This window comes from Fopius arisanus, unplaced genomic scaffold (assembly GCF_000806365.1).
Source record: "Fopius arisanus strain USDA-PBARC FA_bdor unplaced genomic scaffold, ASM80636v1 scaffold00015, whole genome shotgun sequence".
Taxonomy (NCBI): domain Eukaryota; kingdom Metazoa; phylum Arthropoda; class Insecta; order Hymenoptera; family Braconidae; genus Fopius; species Fopius arisanus.
Genome location: NW_011887754.1, coordinates 573,571 through 597,703, shown reverse-complemented (window position 1 = coordinate 597,703; position 24,133 = coordinate 573,571). Strand labels below are relative to the sequence as shown.

The following is a 24,133-nucleotide window of genomic DNA, read 5'->3' as shown; positions in this document are numbered from 1 at the left end:
GCAATTAAATAATCAATCACAACCGTGAGATTGATTGGTCACTCCGTCTCCTCGTCTTCCTCATCTTCCTCATCTTCCTCATCCTCCCGTAATTATCAATCATGCATCAATCATTTAATGCAATAAATTTTTTTTGAATTATGAATCCATGTGTAGCTTGGAGGACTGACGGTGCGTTATCATTTCATTCAATGAAATAATAAATTGTTGCACATGACCTTGACACATTTCTCCCACCAGGAAAATTATGAACGTATATCAATTTTCTACATCTTGGTGTACTTAATGAATGATGAGAGTTGAGCATACAGTCAGTGCCATTTGCAATGCACTGAGTAAAGCAGTTTACACGGATAATATTAGCACAGAAAAAGGAATTGAAATAGTTATAAATCATTTGGAATTTTGTTTCTGCTATCTACGGACGAGTGAGTATGATAGAAATTGACAGCTGAAATTGAGTGCTGTGAATTATGAGTTTGTAATTGTAATTTCATTTGAGGGCGAGCTATCAATTACTCTATTTGGTTACGAAGTGATACAGTGAGATGAGCAATTTTAATAATAATTTGTAATTATCATTGACCAACGCATGGACTATCTACTTTGTTGTGTTATTTTTTGGTGACAGAAATAATTAACTGCTGGTGAGATTTCACAGTTCATTTTGATTAAATATTGTTATTAATTATCAAGTCCGATTTTTTTCCTTATCATGGCGGCTGGTAAACTGCGTATTTCTAATTATTTCAGCAGAGGGAGGAACCCTCTGCCACTCTCCAATAATTATTCCCCTTTTTTATCATTTTCTTATCACCAGCGAGTGCTCCCCAGAAAATTTCAAACCCAAATGAATAAATATTTTTTACTAACTTCATAAAATTAGAACTAAAAATTAAAATTACTTATCACTATAATTTTTTTAATGAATAATTAATGCTATGATTAATTATTTGTTTAAATAATTCATTATTGCGATTTTTTGGAATGAAAAAAAAAATCGATGTGTTGTGAAAAATGGAGTATTAAATTGAAGAATTGATTTTTCATTAAGAAAAAGAATTAAGAGCAGAATGGACCTGACGGTCGCGTTAATCACCGTTCTGGTGGGACTCCTCGTCATCCTGATAATTTATCAAATGACCTACTGGCCAAGGAAGGGGATTCCCCACGTCCCAACGATTCCAGTGATCGGTAGCAAATACGTGAGTCTGTTCTTCGGGCGAACATCAGTTGCGGATTTCTCGGAGGACCTCTACAAGAACTTCCCCGACGCCAAGTACTTCGGTGTGACCATGTGGAACCAGACAATAATAATTCTCAAAGATCTCGACCTGATCCGAGACATCTGCATCAAGAATTTCGACAACGCCCCGGATCACCGGAGTTTCGTCGACGAGAGGATGGATCCGATCCTCGGGAAAAACGTTTTCTCTTTGAAAGGGGATCGGTGGCGAGAGGTGCGCAGCGCCCTGAGCCCCTCCTTCACAGCCAGCAAAATGAAGTTCCTCTTCCAGTTGGTGTCAAAGGTCTCAGAGGACTTCACCCAGTACCTCCTGGATAATCCAGAAATAACAAAACTAATCGAGACAAAAGACGCCTTCAGCAGATACACAAACGACGTAATAGCGACCGCGGCTTTTGGGATAAACGTGGACTCCATGAAGCACCGGGACAACGAGTTTTTCTTCCGAGGAAAAGACGCGACGAACTTGAGTGGAACCAAACGGGTCCTCAAGTTCTTCGCAGGGATCACCTTCCCGAGGCTGATGAGGTTCCTGGGGCAGACGTATCTCTCCAAAGAGACGAACAAGTTCTTCATAAATTTAATCCACGATACCGTGACAATGAGAGACGAGAGGGGTGTCATGAGACCGGACATGATTCAATTGCTAATGCGGGCAAGAGATTCCAGTGGAATTAAAATAGACATGGACGATATCGTGGCGCAGGCGTTCATATTCTTCCTGGCAGGATTCGACACCACCTCCACGCTGATGAGTTTTCTCTGTCACCAGTTAGCGTATCACCCAGCGGTCCAGCAAAAGTTGCGCGAGGAAGTGGACGAGGTCCTCGAGGACAAGGAATTCTCATACGAAATGCTAGCTAAACTCAAATACATGGACATGGTGATCAACGAGACCCTCCGGCTCTATCCCCCTGCGACTTTCCTCGATCGGGTGTGCGAAAAACCCTTCGAATTACCCCCCGCCCTGGAGAATTCACCAGGAATGACCACCGATCGGGGTGTAACCTTCTGGGTTAATATCTACAGCATTCAAAGAGATCCCAAATATTTCCCCGAGCCCGAGAACTTCGACCCTGAACGCTTCAACGAGGAGAACAAAGCGAATATCGAACCCTTGTCTTTCGTTCCGTTTGGAATCGGTCCTCGCAAGTGCATTGGGGAACGGTTCGGCATGATGGAGACTAAACTCGTACTTGCGAGAATTATTCACAAGTTTACTGTGTTGCCGAGCGAGAAGTCAACGGAGAAAATTGAAATAGCGAAGAACAGCTTGAGTCTCACGCCCAAGGGTGGAATCTGGCTCAAGTTGCAGCCGAGGACATAGGGCTGTTTCATTCTCATACTGACATATTGAATTTTAATGGTCTTGATGGTTCAGTGGTGTTGGTTTTTCTGTCTTATACACTTTAATATATACTTTTGAAATTACTGTAATAATAAAAGAAATTGAATATTTTTTTAAGCTAAAGCAATTTTCTATTTCTTTCCGAAATAAATTGTAATGATTATTGTTAATTATTATAAATTCTTTTTTAATGATACATGTATTGGAGAAAATTTCTGGAATTGAAATTTTTAATGAAAATGCTTTCCGTTTAGTCGAATAGAAAAATAGTCGGAGTGTGTTATCTTTTGAAGATGCAAACTCTCAGCTCGCAGGCCTCGTGACATGACACTCGGTGTGACACTGGAGTGCTCCTTATTTCTACAGCTCTTGACAATTTTTTTTTAACTTTGTTTGAGGACTGAAGATTAACAAAACAGAGAGAGGAATCCGTGGAGTGAAAGGCGGGCAATTCGTCGGGTCAATTCGACGAACTGGAGAATTATTGGAAGAATTTAATGATTTTGAAAAAAAAATATTGAAGTGTGGTATTTATTTTAATAAATCAGAATGACATTTTGTCGCTGTCAATGCGTTTATGTGTTGGGATTGGCATTGGGGCCCCGACGTCTTCCGTACGTTGGTACGACAGTCACGAACCGCCTGTTGTACTGGATTCGCCTTTTGGCTCTTCCGGTCTTCTTCTTCGATTTCTCCTGCTTCTCGACCTGGATATCATTTATTGATGAGTAAAATATTGGGGGAAATAAATGGGGGAGGAGGTGAGGGATCGTGTCGCAGATGTATGAGAAGCCGATTCTCAATGCAGAATAGACTTCACTTTCATCTGCTTTTATTCTAGCACCACATCCTTACCAATGTCCGTTTAAGAATTATCGAACACTGGCTCAGATCAGTATGGTGCCAGGATAATCCTGATAATCATGGCGAGACACTTACCTTCGGGGTTTGACCCTTGACTTTTCCAGCACGAGCGAGGGAACCGTGGACCTTACCTAAAAATTAAAAGCCTTTCTGAGGAATTTTCGAATTTTTCGTTCTAACATCATCTCACTCACGGGGTGAGTGTAAATAAAATCAACGGTCAAAAATGATGGAAAAATTGAAATTAAATTTTTTTTGAGGACACGAATGATACGAACCTCCGAGCAGAGGAACTGTCAATTCCAAAATGTAGGAAGAGAGGTCGGCCACGTTGGTGTCATCACTCAGTGGTGTTCCAGCACAGTGGAGGGTAAAATCGTCGGACCCGACATTTTCTAATGCAGAAAGTGCGACCTAAAAATCATTTAAACACCAATCTCAATTTTTATTTCATCCAATCGATAAATATTAATGTGAGATTTTTTTCCAGTGTTTTAGATCCATGAAAAGACAGAACTAGAGTCGTTCTATCACCCTGAGACCTAAATTACTCTAGCATTAATGCTCGTTCCGACACTGCATCGAGGACAATTGTCGGAGTATCATAATAATGCAGTCATGAATATACCGAGTGTTGAATTTTTTGTACCTTGATTTCAGCGATAGACTCAGTCCCCTGGCACTCGAGGACGTGCGTCGTCTGGCCTCGAATGTGCAACTGCATGCTTTTTTTTTCTAACTGAAAATCAAAATAAAAATCAATTGCTATTATTTTTCCTGTTGTTTTATCATCATGAATTTTTTCGATAAAAAATCGTGGAGATGTCGAGACGATAAATTAGGATCGAGTGGAAGTATTAAGGTTATACGACAACCATCACGTGTCAGATATTATTTCGGAGCCGAATGCACGTTTTTCTTTCAATTTTTTAATTTACTGCGGGGTACTATAGTTTATTAGAAAATTATTAAAACCGTCAATTAGGCGATTAATTCGGATTTAGACGGTGGAAACTGCCAGAAAATGGATAAAATTTACAGTGAAACCCACCTCGCTTGCGTGTGCAGAACGTAAAGGCCGAATTACTGCAACTTCCGGAAGTTAAGGATTAATTCAATCAAACAACTTTCAAACAAAAGGACCAATAATTCCATCGCTAAAAACCAAAGTCTAGTAATTAATATTTTTCATAATTATTTTATAACATTTTGTTATCCAATTATTCATTTACACATTACATAAACAATATCGTGCACATGATTTCCGGAATGAGCGAGTGCCGCGGGATTCAAACGCGATGAAACGATAATTACAAAAATATTAAATTCAATGTATCTACAGGATAATTATTGTACAATTTCGTTCGAGTCTTATAATTGACTCAATTAATCTGAATCATCAGTGGAGTCTTGATTTTCATTCAAGTGAATGTGGCAGCCAATTTTTTTTCTAATGACATCCCCCCAGAGGAGATGACCCTTGCATGCGGGGCAGGTTCCACTGACGGGGAGAATTCTCTCATGATCGAATTCTTTAGCCAAACAAATTATGTGGGCTATTAGGTCACAGTCTGCCCTGACACACGTTACTTTATCAGTGATGTCCAGGGTCATGTAGCAAATATCACAAATGGAAATTTCAGAATCCTCTGTGACTTCCCCATTTTTACCATTCGCATTCCCCTGGGGTTTCCGTGACATCACTTTCCCGTGGATGACGGGCATGTGCTTGGGAGGTGTTACTCTCGAGGAATGTGCATCAGCAAAGGTGTCGTCCAGCCATCGAAGGGTCAGAGGTAGACGACACCAAGGGCCCACCTGGAGCATTGCCGATAGTACATTCAGAGTGTACTCGAAAGTTTTCTCTCTGGATTTTTTCTTCGGGATGTGCCGCAAACGACGGCTCAGCTGGGGATGCTGCCATGCCCATTCAAACTGCAGAAATACAATAAATAATTGACCGCCGGTTATTTTTTTAAAAGGATTTTACAGAATTATGAGGATTACTCACTCTCAAGGCGCTGGTCGAATTGGGAAACCCATGAACAATCAGCACCATATTCCTGGAAATAAATTTTTCAATAAATGATATATTATTGTTTAATGGGCAGATTGTTAACATTACCATGGCCCTTTATTACTGGTTTTCCAGGCCCCTCCAAATTTTTTCCCAGCATTGTGGTTCTTCAATCTCCTCACCGGGTCCACAGTATACCCGATATAAACCCTGCCCTTGTACTTCGGATTTTCGCAGTAGAGTAAATAAACCCCGAAGAAGTGCTCGACGATATCGGGTGTCTCCATAGGCCCCAAGGAATTTAAAAAGCCTCATCGAACGTCAGGGAATCCTTCTCTGGAAAATTGGCGCCATTGTGTAATTGCACGAATGTAAATAAACATAACCTAAACATTCTCTAAAACGTGTGATGAGAGCGTCGACGATGGCCGGGATAAACAATCGAGTGGAAGAGCTGATAAATTACTTCAAATCCCACAACAAAATTCGAGAGCAACAAACGCATTCGGCGAAGGTTCACAGTGTTGGTTGGAGCTGCGATGGGAAATATCTAGCCTCAGGGTCATTCGACAAGTGCATCTGTATATTCTCCCTGGGGCCTGACAGATTGGTAGGCAAAACCTGAATTTTGCCTATCATATAATGATTATCATTGCGATATCGTATTACCAAATTATATATTCTTCATTATGAGGATTTTACAACTTTTTTTTTTATTCTTCTGATTCAGAAACAGGAAACGACGTTTCGAGGCCATGGAGGAAGTGTAGATCAGCTTTGCTGGCACGCGTTCAACCCGGAATTATTATCAACAGCGAGTGGTGATAAGACCGTGAGAATATGGGACACTCGATCCCAAAAATCCACAGCAACGATCGACACAAAAGGCGAGAACATCAATATCTCGTGGTCCCCAGACGGATCGACAATAGCAGTTGGCAACAAAGAAGATCTCGTGACATTCATCGACGCAAGAACAATGAAAATTCGAGCTGAAGAGCAGTTCAACTTCGAGGTGAACGAGATCTCCTGGAACAAGGATTCAGACACGTTTTACCTGACAAATGGTCAGGGCTGTGTCCACATCCTGAGTTATCCAGAGCTCGAGCTGCTTCACGTGATCAAGGCACACCCTGGTACATGTATCTGCATAGAGTTCGACCCGACAGGTCGTTATTTCGCCACCGGATCAGCCGATGCCCTCGTGTCACTCTGGGATGCAGATGAGCTCTGCTGTTTGCGAACTTTTTCAAGACTAGAGTGGCCTGTCAGGACGATCTCCTTCTCATACGATGGACAGCTACTCGCTGCTGCATCTGAGGATCTTATCATTGACATCGGAGAAGTCGAGACTGGAGAAAAAATCGCTGATATCCCCGTGGAAGCCGCCACCTTCACCGTCGCCTGGCATCCCAAACAGTATCTTCTTGCTTATGCATGTGATGATAAAGATAGTTACGATAGGAAACGCGATGCTGGAAGTCTCAAGGTTTATGGATTCCCCAATGAATGAGATAGTCCCCTGGAGTGAGTGAAACGAGCCCTTTATATTTTATTTTCTAGCATTACTTTTTATGATTCCATTTTTTAAGAAAATGTGATAATTTTCTCCTCGCATTTCCGGAAGAGAACCATAATAAAATGACAAAGGGCTGTTTTACTCTACTCTCTCCCATCGTACTTGTATATTCAACAGATTTTTGTACCTCAAGAATAATTGAAGACTGAAAGATTCATTAAATCGTTTTTCCTCCAGTTTATTCAAAATTGATTTGAACGATTTTAGTTATTATTAAAATAATTCGTCATCATTCGTTTTCATTGGTTCACTCGAAATCGATGACTCAATTCCACGGATTGTTGAGTGTACCGTTGTCATGGTTCCTCGGTTTACTCTATTTGTATGTATTGTTCAGTCTTCTGTTTTTTTTTCGCGTTTTTGACTGGTGAGAATGTCGGATAAAGAGGAATGCAGTGAAAAAACGGAAGAGGACGGAGATGGCGAGAGGTACTCATACAGCGAAGATTCGTTATCCTCTGGAGACCTCACAGATGATTCTGAGGTGACCAGTGTCACCGGTAGATCATCCCTCAGCGAGGAATCCTTTCCTCCCTCGAAGGAGTCCCCCGAAGTGGTTGAAAATTCTAATTACCAGAAGAGGAGTTATTCTTCATCAAGTGGCAGGCCATCTCCAACTGGAGTCAATTGCGCTCGGAGGAAGAACATGAGCTTCACGAATATGGAGATGATGAAAATCGAGAGGGAAAATCAGTGCTTGCTCAGGAAAATAATGGCCCAGCAGAGGCAGAAAAAATCCGGCAGATTTTCCTCGGGAGTTGCACCACGTCTGGCGAGTTCTGCGATTAATCGGAGAAGAATGCAGAGGAGAATTGACGAAGATAATATTGTAGGCATTAAAGGCCCGCATGGACACTTTGGCCTTTATGTAATGAATATTTTTTTTCCATTCTAGACGATACTGAGAAAAATTCAAGAGGTCAAATCATCTTCACTGTCTGGTAAAAGATCTGGGGTCTGCGAATCGACATCCTATTGAAGTGAAATTTCTTTTGAAATAGCTAAAACGATTTTTTAATTAATAAATACACTTACACCCAAATTACTCGATTCCATCAGATCCTGAAGATTTGAGATTTATTGAAACACAACAATTAGCAGTCTTACAAAGTAGGTACAGTTCAATCGAATCCACCACTCTCCAGTCCAGCTGTTACCTCCAATTTCGTTCGTACTTCGATACACAAGAAAAAGAAAAAAATTTTTACCTTCTCAAACCCGATAATTTCGTAGTTCATTCACCGAGTGTAGTTCAGTTCCGAAGTAGTAAAACAAGATGAGTTGAATTAGCCAGATGTATTAAATATCGACTGATCCAAAAAAAAAAAGTTAAAAACTTAATCAGCACCAAAAAAGTCCTTTAATGTTTTCATATCGAATTCATAATTTTCGAGGTAAATGGGTAATAAAATGATTATTGAATTCTACACGTCTCAATTTATCACTTGGCACTGTCTTGGAAAGCGACGAGGAGAGAATTAACAGATGAAAAAAAAAAATAAATCACAACCGTGCTGTTTTGGTTTGAATTCAACAAGTCCCCGTTAATTATTCTTGGTGGGCCAGTTGGAGGTGGATGCAGGGGTCCATATTGTACTGAGAGATCTGAAGGGATCGAAGCCAGAGCGATCTTGTAAATCGTGATCTGATGGCTGAGATGAGGTTTGAAGAGGGCAGAGTGCAGGTGTTGGAGCCCCCCAGGGTGCAGCAGCCCACACACCCCCAGTATTAACCCCCCAGACTCCACTCCTCTCCTCCCCTACCGCCCCCCTCGTATACAGGGGCTCCCAATTGGTCTCAACAGTGACCCAATTATCCCTGAAGGTGTCGACAAGGGGCGAGAGTTTGTCAACATGTTTGGGAGTTGCATTTACCCCATACCCTGATGAATTCCCCTCGGCCAACGAATTACTGATGGGATTTTTTTCCCCCCAGATTGGACACCTGGTCTCCTCGAGGCATTCGAGCTCCACCAGAGGCTCGTCTGTCTCAGGAAGATCGTCGTAGGGTACGAGCTCGCGCTCGAACTGTGGCTCAAATGAATTCATGAAGTAACTGCTGGATTCCTCGTGATTTCCCAGCATCAGGGGCTCAGAGAATCTATCCTGGGTGTCAGTGATCCCAGAATAATGTTCGGACGTGAACTGCAGATTGATCTCTGGGTGAATCTCAAGTTTGGGTTTATAGACCTCCATCGACTGCCTCTGATGGTCGTCCTGACTCTTTTTCACTTGTGTCTCGTGTTTTACTAGGGGTTTATTAATTATAAACGCTGGGGATATGCACTCCTGATTCCTCGTGACGACGTCACTGAATCTGGGACGATTTTCCCCCCAGCAGGCCGGAGGTGGAGGTGGAGGCTGAGGTGAGGGTGCTCTGACCACTGGTCTTGTTTCTGTCTTCATCTCATTATTGCTGAGTTTCACTGGCTTATCAATCCGCCTCTTCTGCGTGGTCTTCTCTTTGCGTACTGGATTCTTATTCTTCATCTGCTTAAATCCCCCCAGAGAGCTCTCAGCTGCCCTCGACTGGTGGTGATGATGATGATGATGATAATGATGATGATGATGATGCTTTGTCGACGTCGCAAGTTTCCCCGAATTTGTTTTCCATCTTGTTGAATTATCCTGACGCTCTTTATCGTAATCATCGTCGTCACAGTCGCCCTCATAGTTGTCCCTGTAGTCGATTGAATTCGAAACTGGACTCGTCTGCTGTTTGTTTTTCTTGAGGGGCGTCTTCCTCTGGGTCTTATCCGCTTTCTGGTAAATCTGCTCCTTGCTGTAGCTCACCTGATCCTCCTGTGTGGAACTCTCAGTGGTCGTCGACGATGTCTCCTCCTCCGAGTACTGAAGTTTCTGACTAGTGTTGCCCTCGTATTTTTTGTACGTTCCAGGATTATTTGTGGAGTTACCACTATTATTGTGCTGTGCGAATTTACGTTTATCCTTGGGTTCATTCGCGGTATTCACCGACTCATCCTCACCCTTGTCCTCTTTTTTATGAGATTTATTGACAATTGGACTGGCTTTCGCAGGAATATTGACTTTCTCGTGATTCTCCGAGGTCTCTGGATCCACTGTCTTCTTCTTTTTCCCTATCTTCTGGACACTCTCGTGATTCACCTCAGGGACTTGCTCGGACTTGTCCTTTATTTCCGTATCATTTTTAAAACGTTTCTCCTCCTCAGCTGACCAGTCTGGTATTTTCATACCCCTGGATTCCTTCCCTCCTCTCTTGACATTCATCAGCCCCCAGTCAGGCTCCTCCTTTTTCTTCACAACGACCTTGTTATTATCCTCGTTAAGTTTGTCCTTGGAAAGAGTGGATACAGCCTGAGTGGCCAGTTGTCTGAGATCCAGAGGAGGCTGCACTGGACTACTCCTCGACATGCTCTCCAAGGCTCCCCTGAGTATCCTATCAGCCTCGAGAAAGGAGACAGCTAGAACGCACACTAGCAGAATCGAGGAGAGACCCATTGCTGCCCAGTGGACAGGTCGTTCCCACGTTGGTCTAATCAAAACAGCAGCACAACTCTCAAGAATATGCCCTGGAATAGTCGTGAGAAGTGAAAGCCTGACTACTCCATTCTCCACTCTATCCGAGTCTGGTCCATCACCCCCTATGCTAGTGAATATCATCAACTCCCTCTCGATCTTCGATAGAGTGAAATCTGGTGTGAAAGCAATCTCGATTTTTCTCGTTGAATTTGGATTAAGTTTAAAAGACTCGCAGTTCAGTACCTTGAATCCATACCCCTCGCAAGCAATTCCACTGATGGAAAACCCATAAACATCGATAGGTAATTCTCCAGTGTTTCTAGCAGTGAAGGATCGCTTGACTGTTAAATTGGGAAGTGTATTCTTCCTCGCGGTTTCCTTCTGCTCGCAATCCTTGAGGTGCTTCTCAGCGAGTTCAAAGAGCAAAGGAGTATTCGAACTGGGCTTTCTGTTTCCAAATTTGAATTGGGCGTGTGCCCCACGTCCCACCAGACGAACTACTTCAAGAATCGTCAGGTTATTCCTGATGTAAAGGAGTCCTGAGGAGAAAGTCGCTGAGGATGGTGTATACGAGAGTTTTATTGTTCTTGATTCACCAGGATTGAGGTACAGTGGTAGTGAGTCTACGGAGGTCTCGAGATGTGAGAATTTCTGAAAGGAATTTCTATCCTCTTGCTGGCCGTTGAGTTTGAACTCTCCATCAATTGTTGCTGGACACTCGTAACAGAGGGGTTTAAATTTATTGGGCAATGAGTGGTACAATCTAACCCCTTGGGGATAACTCCAGTCCATGACGAGTTGAATGAAGAGAGGTTTAGTGCTGCTAGGATTGTGAATCGTTAGACTCTTGAAGGATGTGTTACCGACCTGAGTAAGGGGAAACGCCAGTGGCTGGAGGGTTTTATTCCTCTGATTATTGAGATTATGTTCCTCCGGGAGAACTAGAGAAGGCCAATATGGTTTGATATTGACGAAAAACTTGTGGCCACGTACTTCAGTGGTATCCAGTCGCATCGTGATGTTATCCCAGCTAGATGAGATATTCAAGTAACGAGAGTACCTTGCATTGAGTAGATTTACATCGGAGTCCCTGGTGTGGGAGGGTAGATTCATAGTATTGAGCCACTGGTTCCCAGCGGTTGTATTGAGAGACAGTCCCAGGTAGCAGTGCGGCTTGCACGTCACCGATGGATCAATTCTGATCGTGCCCACGTGATTCTCCCCCTTGGATATCATCGGGAGATTATCAGACTCCTCCAGGGGAACATATCTCACCCTATTATCTTTATCCACTGGAGCAATCACCGTAACTTGCATGGAACGTGAGAACGTCGAGTGAATCTTGATCTGCTGCATGCAAATGGACCCGGGGAAACAGTCCGAGAACGTGAGTTTCTTCAGGGAAATTCTGCCATGAGCGACTCTCATGTAAACAGGAACTGTCAGTCTCTCATACGTAGTTCTTACAAAGACGTCCCCAACAATTGTGTCCTCCTCGATCATCGGAGTTTTCACCTTGATCTTGAAGATTGCCAGATATCCAGGCTTGATGCTCTGGTTTCCAGAATTGCTGCATACACTCATATTTCTGAGGCCCTTGTTGAAGAGGTCGGTGGGACCACTCTGACACCCCATGAGCTCCAGCACTGCCCCTGGCATATTTACCCCCCAGCCATGGAGCTCTACATTAACTGGATTTTGATTCTCCAACGCGAATATCGCTTCATTCTCAGTTCCACTGCCAACAGTGCCAAAATTCATGGTGCCACGATCACTCTCCCTCTCCCCAGGGATGATTTTCTTGACTTTTCCATCGTAACTCAGCAGTGGCACCTCTGTTGTCGATACGTTCGAGTGAATGATTATCGATGACTCCAGCTTGGTGCTGTCACCCTTTCCATCGCTGTTGAGATTCAGCGTGAATATGTTGGCCTTCTGTCCAGACCTCAGAACTCTGGGAATGAAGTTCTTTATGGAGAAAAGAGATTTAGCCTCTGACGAGAGGGACACGTTGGTGATGGCCAGTGGCACTTTGAATCTATTAACAACACTGAAATTTCTGGGTTGATTCGAGTGAGGTGAGCAGTAGTGGGCCACTGTCTTGTTTATTTCTAAACCACCCTGAAGAACGTCTGCCATCCAGGGAATCGCGAGCTTCTGACTAGATCCACCAGGGCCAATTCCCTTTATCACGAGTTTACCCTTCAGGTGTTTCAGGTCCAGGCCGGCTTTCCAATCGTAGATTAAAGTCCCTATGGTCACGGGGGTCTCTGTCTCCCCCGGTATCACAGTCGATTCGAAGTTTATTCTCAGGGCTTTTGATACAGGTGTACTGATGACGTTCACCACTTTCACTGGCTTCTTCGCAGAGTTTCGCAGGGCTATTGGATAATGAGTTGGGGACTGCAGGGATCCTCCCATTCCCAGGTTTATTGAGGCGGAATTACCACCCCAGTGAAGTCCAGCGCCGTTTCCAACTTCCACTTCGATTGCTACTACCATTATTTCTGCGCTATTGTTCACTTTAAATCTCACGTACGCTGTATGATTTTTCTCTACATATGCATTGAAATGTAATCTTATGACTGGTTTTGTTTGGTATGGTGCTATCTCCCAGAGTTCCCGGGGACCCTCTGCCTCCCCCGAGGGCAATTCCAATTGGAATTCACCGCCGCTGCTGTACACTTCTACCACCTGAAGCAAAAATAAATATAAAACCATAGAAATTAAGAATAAAAAAAAATCGCAGTACCTGCATGGGCTCCGAATGCGGATTGTGCATGTAAATTAATGGTGTGAATGACGCATTGAGTGGCAGCTTGACACCGACAACTGGTCGCAGTCTATAGGGACTGCTGACACTTGACCCCTTCACCTGATCAAAATTATATGATGAATAATCTGATCTCATTCCTCCCACGTGATTATTTTACCTGATATTTCAGGGTTCCATCTGACGTGTGAATGTACAGCTGACTGTCAATTTCACCCTCCTCCCTCCCGAGGAATATCACGTTGAAAGTCGTGTTCCCCAGGGGTGGAATCACTTTATCCTGGAAAAAGGACGAGTGAAAGTGCTGTGTACTGCCCGATATGGATGTCAGATGAATCGTCCTGTTGGCATCCCGATTCAACAGCGTCACGGTTTTTTTGTGGGGAACTCCCAATTGCCTGAAAACGAAAATTCGTCAGACCTCATTTCATCGATAAAAAATGACAACTGCGAACCTTTCTTTGAAGTCTAAGACACGTGGCTCAAATTGAATGTAGGATATTGACTCTGGCACCGCTTTGTCATCCATTCCATCCCTTCAATAAAATTTTAATTAAAAAATGTATAAATCACAAGTGAAAAATCCCCGAGATCGAAAATAGGAACGGCTGAGAGAGATGCAGATGATTGTGTTAGTGGAAAAATTGATGAAAGAATTATTCGACCCTTCCTATTTTTTCACTCACCAGAGAGTAGTTATTGTGCTTACCCGGCCACGTGCACTGATCCAGTAAAATCCTGATTCCAACGGTCAACCAGAGATACATAAAAATAAAATACATTAAATCCCAATTACAATATTCAGACATTTGTTTGAATATCCACTGACCTTGTGCATGGACATGGGTATATTGTCCAATAAATATTGAACGTCCTTGTCATCCTGGACGAATGCTGGAATTTGTACAGAGTAAAGAGACTCAAGGTCTCAGATCTCCCAGCGATGAATTTGAAAAACACAACGTGACGTACGAAACAATTCACTACCCAAATGCATTCTCATGACATAATAAACTGGTTGTACGTAATAATTCATGAAAAATCTCAGTGGTGTTATCGGGATTGGCATAAAAAAATGAGGAAGAGCGCTATCAGATAACGAAGTAAGTGATAACTTACCATTGTTGTGACCGTGAAAGGACGGCCTTATTAGTAGCACTGAATCCAAAAATGTTAACAAAAACAGGTAACCGCATACCCTCGTCCCAATCATAATATATCCGTACAATTCCTCGTCACAGGCATTCACGTTTATCGGTGATGTTTCTTTTTAATTTATTGATTTTAAAAAAATGATGATTATGTTTCGTTAAACCTGTGTGACAGCCTTAACGCCGAATTTGGCCATATTTTCTTGCTGCTCTATATCGAATGTTTCACAATATCGATTATGCTTCCATCACGGTCCGGTCCTTGGAGCCAACTGACTCGCGGAAAAGTACATGCACCTTTGATAACATCCGTGACGATCGAGTATTTGTGGACAATGCGATTATGAAAATTCCGGAAAACAGGAGCCATATGAGAAATATTAGTTTTCATGAAGTCGAGATAGTTTTTTTATCCTCCATTGCACGTACTGTACTGTGACGAGGCTCCGGGGGTAAGGCTCTTCTCTTTTTTATCTGTTGAGGAATTTTTTTTCCACCAATCGAAATTTCGCGCACAAACTGCAACTTTACAAATTTTCAAAACACGGATCTCACTATGAAGTATTTTTTTATTGTATTTTCTTGATTTTTTATAACAATAATTTTCTAGTTTATTATTAGATTCTCCAGAGAGAGGAAATTGAAATAATTGCCACGAAGAATTTTCTCTTTTAAATAGTAAATGTTGGACTTCTGACAGCATTCAATATTTTTCTTAATGCCAGTGCTCACATGACCCCACCCCATTCCAGATATTATTCCCAAGTGGGTGTATAATTTTATTATTACATCATGGGGTCTTTAATGATCAAATAAGCGACGTAGTGATGATGAAAATGCCGAGTGACTGAAAGTTTTCTAATGACGTAGAAAATTAAATAGTTCATACACACTATCCACTCATTGAATGTCAATTCAAGGTGCCCTTGACTGACCTTCACACAGGGATTCTCATTCGCGACGATATTTTCATGTTTCAACTCCACAAATCTTCAAATGTCACTTTCAAAATTCTCAGTTGCCGCCAGTCCAGCCGACCGAATTTCAAAAAAAAATCTCAACAATCTAATTTACATTTCCAACAATTTCCTAACAACATAATGACATTTGTGGTGAAATTCCACTTGATAAATTTTAGCTGAAGCTCCCAGGATGCTGTGGGCTATGAAAAATATTTTCATATTTCTGATTGAGAACAGGATAATGCGCCTGCGCAGGGGATGTAGACTTTGAACCAAGTAGTTTCTCCACCGTTCGTTCAGTTGCTCACGAAGTGTTGAGTGTTGCTGAGGTGTGCTGATAGGACATTCAACCGAATTCATTTTTCCATTTGAAATTAAAAAAACGTAAGTCCAACTTTCCCCTGTGTTTCTCTCAAAGTCCACCATTTCTAATTCCATCTTATCTCTTTTATTCATCAACAAAAACCGCGGACATCAAGCCCAGCAGACCTTGCCCTGTAGATATGACCTTGGGTGACATTAGACCAATCTATCTCGATTTAAACCACTGGGTTTCCACCAGTGAAAACATTTTCTTCTAATACAACAATTTTTTCTGTTTTTTTTTTCACATTTCTTCATTTATTATCTCAGTTCTTTAATTTACCAATTTCGCTCAAGTCGTTGGGGTTTCCATTAGATTCGCTAGATTTTCTTGGCCTATCGATTTGGCCCGTTGGAATAACCTTTTCCACGAAAATGTCGACGGGGTCTACACAATCGATCTATTCTCTTGAACGTATGTCAGTGGAGCAAAATGGAGAAAGTAGTCCAGATAATTAAAAAAAAAGTCAACGGACTTCCGAAATGTCAAATAGTTCATGCGTCAATATTATGTAATTATGGAATTACAGTGTGAAAATAATTACTACTAAATACCTCAAGAAGTACTACTGTGGCAAAATGATTTTTTTTTATTCAATTTGTTAAACGTTTTATATATTTTGCGCAGGTGTATTTATTTGGCAGGAATAATTTTTAATCTCCATTACATTTCATTTGTAACAATTGGCCTGAAAAATAATCAGGTTATTCATGCACTCGAGTGTTCATTTATTATATAATCACCTTCAGACAATTATTGGCACTGAAAAATTAACCGAAATCATTCTGTCGAATAAATCATAAACTCGGAAAAATCATTATTCGAACATTTTATTTAGAATAATGATTTTTCTGAGTTTATGATAGTCCGAAGATATTTTCTTCACGTGGCGTGCGGAAAGTCACGTAATTAAATTCCATAAAAAAAGTCTTGAGATTTCCTCTCAGAATCCATAATATTTTTTTTTTCTACCGAAATTTAAAATAAATTGATCTAATAATAAAAAAAAAATATACTGACTTCGATGAAAGGCATATAATTAGAACAATTGAATAAATAAACGTATTTTAATTATCCTGATGATATTTCATCATGCCTTTGGTCATAAGACGAAGTGTTGGATGCATTCCCAGACTGTAGGGTATTAAAAACTCCATTCTTCAAGTAGATAATAATATTGCGAGTGTTATATCGATAGTATAGTATATTATGCAACACGTGCGGAAAATATTTTTTGACTCGTGGGAGGTTTGTAACACGAGCCGAAGGCGAGTTTTACAATCCCACGAGTCGAAAAATATATTACGCACGCGTTTCATACAAAATTTTATGTCATTGCGCCCGGAATCCGCGATTTAACCGAGCGAAGCGAGGTTAGAATCGCGTGATTACGGGCACCGATGGCATAAAAAAAAATACGCGTCTGAAAATCCCATGCATGCGCAGATTCGAATTCGATAATATTCTCAAGTATCGATTCCCCGTGTCGGAAATAGAGGATGGGATATCCCTAGACCCCGTAGAAATCCTTGAAGAGGATTAATACGATATCCCTGCACGTACGTGCGCGATAATTAATAATATTGATTGGGCCAGAAAAACACACTGATAAGGTGTTTTGCATCGGTTTTATCATGTCTTTGGACCCGAGGTCTCATTCTCGAACACTTGTCAGTAGATTATTTTTCTCCGACTAAAATGCCAAACAAATTGCGAAAGAATTACGCAAGATGACGCAATCGAGGGTGAAATTGTTGGTGTGAAGATGATTGCTGGTGGCTTCTGATCCTAGGGGATGGATAAGCGGATGATTTAGAGTGGATTACCGTTATTTCAGAAAATGATAGCCGAAAAATACGCGAAAGCCGAGCCGGAGCTCAAAGCCGAACTCAAGAAAATTGCGGAGCAGATCGTTGCCCCCGGCAAGGGAATTCTTGCAGCTGACGAGTCGACGGCGACAATAGGGAAACGTCTTCAGGACATCAACGTAGAAAACAATGAGGCCAATCGAAAGGCATACAGACAGCTGCTGTTTACCACAGCAAAGGTAGAAGCTGTTTCTATTAAAAAAAATGATAAACTTGGCATTATCTCTCCTGCTCGCCAAATTGAACTGACTAATTAAATCAATGAATTAATCCTTCAACTGATTTTTTTAAAAGGATGTTATCACGAATCACATCTCCGGAGTGATCCTCTTCCACGAGACCCTGTACCAGAGCTCTGACGACGGAAAGCCCTTCGTGGAGTTGTTGAAGGAGCGTAATATAACCCCAGGAATAAAAGTAGACAAGGGTGTGGTGCCCCTGTTCGGTACCGACGACGAGTGCACAACCCAGGGGTTGGATGATCTCCAGGCTCGTTGTATACAGTACAAGAAGGACGGTTGTCACTTTGCCAAATGGCGCTGTGTCCTCAAGATCAAGGGAAAGACTCATCCCAGCAGATTAGCAATCCTTGAGAACGCTAATGTTCTCGCACGTTACGCCTCGATCTGTCAAAGTGCCAGGATTGTGCCAATCGTCGAGCCTGAGATTCTCCCCGATGGTGATCACGATCTCGCTCGTTGCCAGGAGGTCACCGAGGAGGTGCTCGCTGCTGTCTACAAGGCCCTCAATGATCATCACGTGTACCTGGAGGGAACTCTCCTCAAGCCGAACATGGTGACACCAGGACAGAGCTGTCCGAAGAAAGCGTCACCAGCAGAAATTGCTGTTGCTACCGTGACAGCTCTTCAACGCACTGTGCCACCAGCAGTTCCTGGAATAACTTTCCTCAGTGGTGGACAGTCTGAGGAAGAGGCCTCTGTCAATCTTGATGCCATCAACAAAGTTCCTGGAAAGAAACCCTGGGCTCTCACTTTCAGTTATGGACGTGCTCTTCAAGCCTCCGTACTCAGAGCATGGTCTGGAAAGGCTGATCAAATCGCTGCTGCCCAGGATGAACTCATCAAGAGAGCCAAGGTCATTTATTCATTTTTTTTCCCTGAAACTCATTTAGCTCGATGTTCCTCTAGTGTTTCCAGTAATTTCTACTCTTTTTTTCACTGTTTCTACTACTTTATGCTGATGTTTCCTCTTTTATGTAGATTTCTAGTGTTTTAGAGAAATCAGTTGAAATAGTCTAGTACTCACTCGTTCCGTAGTGCATGTTGTTGAATGTTGTAAACTTGTTTAGGCCAATGGTCTCGCCTGCCAAGGAAAGTACGCAGCTGGCAGTATCGTCAGCAAAGCAGCTGATGTATCTCTACACGTGAAAGCACATGCCTATTAAAATCTATGCTTGACTATTATTTTACCCTTAGTATTTTTCCTACCCAGTGTAAGTATCACACAAATCCATCATCAATTCGTACTAATTATGTGTTAATTGTGTGCAATGCTGTGTTAATAATTACTCCATTGCCTGTGATAACACTTCAATAATGAGAAAAAAAACTCGGAATAAAATGAAGTTTTCCATTACAGGCGAACAGCGAATCAGCCCTTGGAAAATACGCAGGTGGAGTTGCAGGAGCAGCAGGTGATGCAGCATTGTTCGTAGCAAATCATGCTTACTAAAACAAAAAAATTGGTTCTAATCTACTTTATCCATCAACCAATAATACACGTAGATACACACAAAGTTTTTCTCGACTTTCTGACGGAAGCCAAAGAGGTAAAAATTACTCAATACAGATGAGAATAAATAATGAATCATGTTTTTCGTTTTGAAATATTAATTGTGAAATAAATGTAAATGAGTGATACATATTTATGATTCTTCTATGTATCATTGTCATTAGTTGTTGTGCACGTATTGGAAAATAAAAAGTGAATTTTACCATTGAAATTTGTAGTTAAGACCAGTCGATTAGGTGACGAGAATAATCTTATCTTAATCCCACAAAAATGAACTTCTTCATACTATCTTCAAAGAATAATTCTTCACTACCAAAAAAAAAATTCTTTCTGCCAATTCAATTAATTATTTCATATCAAAAAAATTGGTGGTAGGAATATAACTTAATTTTTCACAGAAATTGTTTTCTCTGCGTTCAGATTTGTTTATTTAATAAGTTTCTTTATTTCATATGAAGGCGCATCGCCCATCGTAAGAATCGTAGAAAAATTGTATTACACTCTATCCTACAATTACCAGAAGTGTCGTAATGACAGATATAAATTATCGTGATAAAGCTATAAGAAATCACATAATGCAGAAAAATGCGTGAATTCGTGAAATATCGGTTTTACAATCACTTAACACTAGCGTTCTATCTAAGATATGGCCTCCGGCATGCGGTGCTCAAAACCGACTAATAAATAAATAAATAAATAAATAGATAAATAAATAAATAGACGAGTAAATTCATGAATGAATTCTGGAAAGGTCAGTCTCAGAATTCCTCGTGGTGTAACGTGAAGAAATTAATTGCTGATCACGTCATTGAAAAATTTCAGTCTTGGATATTCAGATGATTTTTTTTTCCAGGAGAGAAGGCTGAGTTCAAAAAGAAATCTGACACCAATAGGCTTAGGCCCCCGACCTTTAAAAACTCACAATTTTTACCAATTCTCCAACAAGAATTTGAACCAATTAGGTCGTATGAAAAGCAAAACCCCTCGTACTTAATCGATCCTCGCGTATTTCGGAACGAGATTCTTCTCAATCCAGTAATCGCAGTTGGAGTAGCCGTACTGTGGGAGGATGTCCTGTCCTACGACGATGATTTTCCTGGCATTACTGGTGTAATTATGATGATTGTACCCCCAGATTTCCTTAGCAGCATCGATAATGCGGTCATGCCAGACAAACTGATTGAAGAGTTGTTGAATGGCGGATTGATGTCTCTTTTCTTCGGGAGTCCTGAGGGTATAGGACCCGAGGATGGCAGCGACGTCACTGTCGGCATCAGCGAGTTGACCCCACCGAGGTTGAGTGGCAATATAAAACGATATATTACTTGCAGGCACAAGATTAGTAAAATTGTAAATGGGACAGAGTACGCGAATCTCGGAGACAACAGTAGCTAGACCGTGGAGAGATGCATTGTACCGTTTGAGGACTTCCTCCGTGAGCCCAAGACTCCCCAACAACGATTCCTTCACAACCCTCTCGACGTGGGACTGATCCAGACTGGCATTGAGGCCTTTGGAGTGAGAATGTGCTGCCGAATGGACAGTGGTCCCCATCACGACTTTCACAGACGTCCCCACTCTCTCCAGTCTATCGTAAACGTTCTCCTGGATGATAGTCCCATCGACCACCAGCCACTCATGCCTCTGCCTCGAAGATTCCCCTCCCGAGGGGCCAGGGAGCTCTGAATTTTCCGAAGTATTGTACCACATTGCGGGTTCAGCCCTCAGAAGTTCCTGAGGACTTTTTGCCCGCATACAGACAACGTCCTTGCATCCCAGGGTGTTAAGATACCCCTCCGAGAGTCTCTCAGATTCATCCAGCGGCCTCGTCGGCAGGGTGACACTGGGACTCGACACCCAAGCCCTTGAGAACAGATTTTTTATGGTTTGCGATGCAAGAAGACTAGTAACAAGAGTCCCGCCTGCTCGGTGTCCCCAGATCGTCACAGATTTCTCGTCCCCCCCGAAGTTCTGAATATTCAGTTGCACCCACTTGAGAGCCGCCACAATATCCGACAGCCCGTAATTTCCAGATGTCGGTAAATGGGTAGATCTCGTTAGGTGCCTGGCTGAGAGAAATCCAAAGACACCGAGCCTGAAATTTGGCCTGACGAACACCATGTCCCGGACCCTCGCAAGCTTCGCCGAGGGCTGCATCACACCTGGGGATCCCCCACTGAGAGTTTCCGCACTGATCATCACGACCACGGGGAGGGGAGTGTCATACCTCACCTGAGGCGTGAAAACATCGAGATAAAGACAGTCCTCGTCGCCAGAAGGGTTTCCCAGGGCATCTCGTTGCCAGCAGGAGTTCGATGAATTATGTGCGAGATACGTGTCATTCCAGCAGTTTTCGATACGATTAACAGGCTGTGCAGCGGTCCACCTGAGAGCATCTAGAGGTGGCAGAGCGTAAGGAATTCCTCGGAACGCGAAGCCCCCGTCCTCCAGGACCCCCTGAACTAGTCCGCACGAGGTGACAGCCTCCATGTACTTCCCATCCTTAAGTGGCTGCGATAAAAGTGTTCGAGGACCAGCGCAGGCGATAGTTATTATCACAATAACGAGCAGCAGAACTGCCACGATGACTCCAGTCACCAGATGATTCCTGCGAGCTGATGCCAGGAGGACCTCCACAGGGCCTGGCTTCCTGGGGTTCTTCTCCTCGTTGACATCCGGCTCAGGGCCTCCATCCAAACGAACAGTTTCCATACCATCCTCTGGGGCTGAAACATCTGCTGGCTTCTCACCGATGTCTCCCAGAGTCTCCACACTTGCCAGACCAGCTGCGCCACCCCCTAGCTCACCCTCAGGGCGATTTTTCTTGATACTCGCCAAAACGTTCACCAGTGGTCGTTTCATCGCGTCCAGAATACCCACCTCTCCATCAATCGGCTGTTCTGCACTCTCCATCTGGAATTCTTTGCTCTTCGGGCGACAAAACCCCGGCATCTTTATACCACCGATGGGAATTTTTTTTTTCCTGGGCTCGACATCCGACGTCATCGACGAAGGGGATATCGTCGCGGCCTCCGCACCCTTGTGCTTCTCGTTCTCCTGATTCAGCATTTTCTCTCGCTCCTCGTCAGCTATTTCCTTTTTGTCGGTGTTAGCATCTGTTTTCTCCGAGTCTGGAAGCGTCATCGTTGTTTTGGGGTTTTTCTCGGCCTATTGACAGAAGTTTGAAAAATTCACAAATAAATAAATATCGAGAGCAATGAATTTCTGGGGATGATGGAAGTGGACATTATGTATTCCAGAATTTCTATTGAGTCAATGGGGTGTGCCATTGAGGGATGGAATCAATACGGTTTGTGGATGAAAGCCGGTGATGTTTGGCATCCTCACTTCGTACAAAAGAAGAATAGGGGTGGAAATTATAAATCGAACCTGAGGAGAAGAAAAGGAATCAATTCTAATACCGAGTAACACGTAGAAATTCGTGGAGGGTGAATATTAATAGGAAGAATATTACCCCCTTTTCTTACCTTTCGTGACAATGAGACGCAACGGACGCCGAATTCGTTGAATACTCAAGGGGTGGAAACGAAGAGAATAAACTATAGTAGAGGCCCAGGTTTCGGGGTGTGGATGACCCGAAAATGAGGGTGATATGACCTCTTGCCGACTCGGCAGTTACCCCGTTGTTGAGTAACCCCGTCGGCATTGTAGTACCTCACCCCAAGAGAGAGAGAGGGCGGCACATGCAATGGGGGTGTCCATCAAGTCGACGGGGTGAATTTTATTTTCTGCGGCATGAATCCTTTTTGTTTTTTATTTGTTTAAGTGAGATTTTGCCGAATTTAGAACGAGCGGAAGGGGAAAACCACATCTTGTGGAATTTCAAACAAAAAAAATTATCCAATGTATTGAATATATACTACTAATGAAATTAAAATTCCATAATGAGCGCGTGGTCGAGTTGGCAGCGTGCTCGCCTGCCACGCGGGCGGCTAGGGTTCGATCCTAGCAACATTCATTTTTTTTTTTGTTTAAATAATTCCAATTTGTTCTTTTTTAAATGGCTAATCAACTGAAAGATCGTTTAAAAACTAAATTTTTGAAAATCGAGAAGATATTCAGTGAAATAAACAAATTTGAAATTTTTTTAAAAAAACCTTTGCAAAATATATACCCCTAATGAAATTATATTATTATAATGAGCGTATTGTCTTAATGGTAACGTGCTCGCCTACCACGCCGACGGCCAGGGTTCGATCCCGCCGTCATTCATTTTTTTTTTAAATAATTCCAATTTTTTCTTTTGTTACTCGCTAATAAATCGAAATATTGGTTAAAAACTGAATACCTACTCGATTGTCATGTTCCCCTGATACTTTTTCTAAAATTTCGAATTTTTCACTATCAGTGAAAATTTCAGTGAATAGCTCTTCGGTTGTCATGTGCTCCTGATACTTTGACAAAAATTTCGAATTTTTCACTTTCCGTGAAAATTTCAGTGAATAGCTCTTCGGTTGTCATGTGCTCCTGATACTTTGACAAAAATTTCGAATTTTTCACTATCAGTGAAAATTTCAGTGAATAGCTCCTCGCTTGTCATGTTACCCTGATACTTTTTCTAAAATTTCGAATTTTTCACTATCAGAGAAAATGTCAGTGAATAGCTCCTCGATTGTCATGTTCCCCTGATACTTTTTCTAAAATTTCGAATTTTTCACTTTCAGTGAAAATTTCAGTGAATAGCTCCT

At 42.2% G+C, this 24,133-nt stretch overlaps 8 protein-coding genes across 11 annotated transcripts; 4 read left to right on the top strand and 4 right to left on the bottom strand.

The window, feature by feature from the left end:
* The first annotated feature begins 301 nt into the window (after positions 1-301).
* Positions 302-2,717, top strand: LOC105263452 (cytochrome P450 9e2-like). Of its 2 annotated transcripts, XM_011299678.1 has the most exons (3): positions 302-428; positions 503-647; positions 1,055-2,717. In XM_011299678.1, the coding sequence occupies exon 3, from the start codon at positions 1,074-1,076 to the stop codon at positions 2,571-2,573; it is 1,500 nt and encodes a 499-aa protein (XP_011297980.1). In that variant the 5' UTR covers positions 302-428; positions 503-647; positions 1,055-1,073; the 3' UTR covers positions 2,574-2,717. The 2 variants fall into 2 exon arrangements, with proteins under 2 accessions (XP_011297980.1, XP_011297979.1); XM_011299677.1 differs by lacking the exon at positions 503-647.
* Positions 2,718-3,107: 390 nt separating this feature from the next.
* Positions 3,108-4,575, bottom strand: RpS30 (ribosomal protein S30). Its single transcript, XM_011299676.1, has 5 exons — positions 4,510-4,575; positions 4,108-4,197; positions 3,737-3,872; positions 3,534-3,589; positions 3,108-3,301 (listed from the first exon to the last, which is right to left on the bottom strand). The coding sequence occupies exons 2-5, from the start codon at positions 4,180-4,182 to the stop codon at positions 3,170-3,172; spliced, it is 399 nt and encodes a 132-aa protein (XP_011297978.1). The 5' UTR covers positions 4,183-4,197; positions 4,510-4,575; the 3' UTR covers positions 3,108-3,169.
* Positions 4,576-4,681: 106 nt separating this feature from the next.
* Positions 4,682-5,782, bottom strand: slx1 (Nuclease slx1). The gene is made up of 3 exons (XM_011299675.1): positions 5,584-5,782; positions 5,470-5,521; positions 4,682-5,393 (listed from the first exon to the last, which is right to left on the bottom strand). The coding sequence occupies exons 1-3, from the start codon at positions 5,760-5,762 to the stop codon at positions 4,845-4,847; spliced, it is 780 nt and encodes a 259-aa protein (XP_011297977.1). The 5' UTR covers positions 5,763-5,782; the 3' UTR covers positions 4,682-4,844.
* A 30-nt stretch (positions 5,783-5,812) lies between these two features.
* tex (THO complex 3 homolog tex) lies at positions 5,813-7,013 on the top strand. Its single transcript, XM_011299674.1, has 2 exons — positions 5,813-6,085; positions 6,206-7,013. The coding sequence occupies exons 1-2, from the start codon at positions 5,885-5,887 to the stop codon at positions 6,986-6,988; spliced, it is 984 nt and encodes a 327-aa protein (XP_011297976.1). The 5' UTR covers positions 5,813-5,884; the 3' UTR covers positions 6,989-7,013.
* A 398-nt stretch (positions 7,014-7,411) lies between these two features.
* LOC105263446 (cilia- and flagella-associated protein 97-like) lies at positions 7,412-8,551 on the top strand. Of its 2 annotated transcripts, XM_011299672.1 has the most exons (3): positions 7,412-7,883; positions 7,950-8,034; positions 8,114-8,551. In XM_011299672.1, exons 1-2 carry the CDS (start codon positions 7,428-7,430, stop codon positions 8,031-8,033), a joined length of 540 nt encoding a protein of 179 aa, XP_011297974.1. In that variant the 5' UTR covers positions 7,412-7,427; the 3' UTR covers position 8,034; positions 8,114-8,551. The 2 variants fall into 2 exon arrangements, with proteins under 2 accessions (XP_011297974.1, XP_011297973.1); XM_011299671.1 differs by having other exon boundaries at positions 7,950-8,551.
* Positions 8,115-14,930, bottom strand: Tmem131 (Transmembrane protein 131). Its single transcript, XM_011299673.1, has 7 exons — positions 14,447-14,930; positions 14,157-14,221; positions 14,037-14,065; positions 13,783-13,863; positions 13,488-13,725; positions 13,307-13,429; positions 8,115-13,248 (listed from the first exon to the last, which is right to left on the bottom strand). Exons 1-7 carry the CDS (start codon positions 14,538-14,540, stop codon positions 8,599-8,601), a joined length of 5,280 nt encoding a protein of 1,759 aa, XP_011297975.1. The 5' UTR covers positions 14,541-14,930; the 3' UTR covers positions 8,115-8,598.
* Positions 14,931-15,716: 786 nt separating this feature from the next.
* Positions 15,717-19,635, top strand: LOC105263445 (fructose-bisphosphate aldolase). Of its 2 annotated transcripts, XM_011299668.1 has the most exons (5): positions 15,717-15,824; positions 17,642-17,851; positions 17,967-18,767; positions 18,982-19,125; positions 19,272-19,294. In XM_011299668.1, the coding sequence occupies exons 2-4, from the start codon at positions 17,645-17,647 to the stop codon at positions 19,075-19,077; spliced, it is 1,104 nt and encodes a 367-aa protein (XP_011297970.1). In that variant the 5' UTR covers positions 15,717-15,824; positions 17,642-17,644; the 3' UTR covers positions 19,078-19,125; positions 19,272-19,294. The 2 variants fall into 2 exon arrangements, with proteins under 2 accessions (XP_011297970.1, XP_011297972.1); XM_011299670.1 differs by lacking the exon at positions 18,982-19,125 and having other exon boundaries at positions 19,272-19,635.
* A 174-nt stretch (positions 19,636-19,809) lies between these two features.
* Positions 19,810-23,007, bottom strand: Nrt (Neurotactin). The gene is made up of 2 exons (XM_011299667.1): positions 22,913-23,007; positions 19,810-22,592 (listed from the first exon to the last, which is right to left on the bottom strand). Exon 2 carries the CDS (start codon positions 22,566-22,568, stop codon positions 20,415-20,417), a length of 2,154 nt encoding a protein of 717 aa, XP_011297969.1. The 5' UTR covers positions 22,569-22,592; positions 22,913-23,007; the 3' UTR covers positions 19,810-20,414.
* Between the last annotated feature and the right edge of the window lie 1,126 nt (positions 23,008-24,133).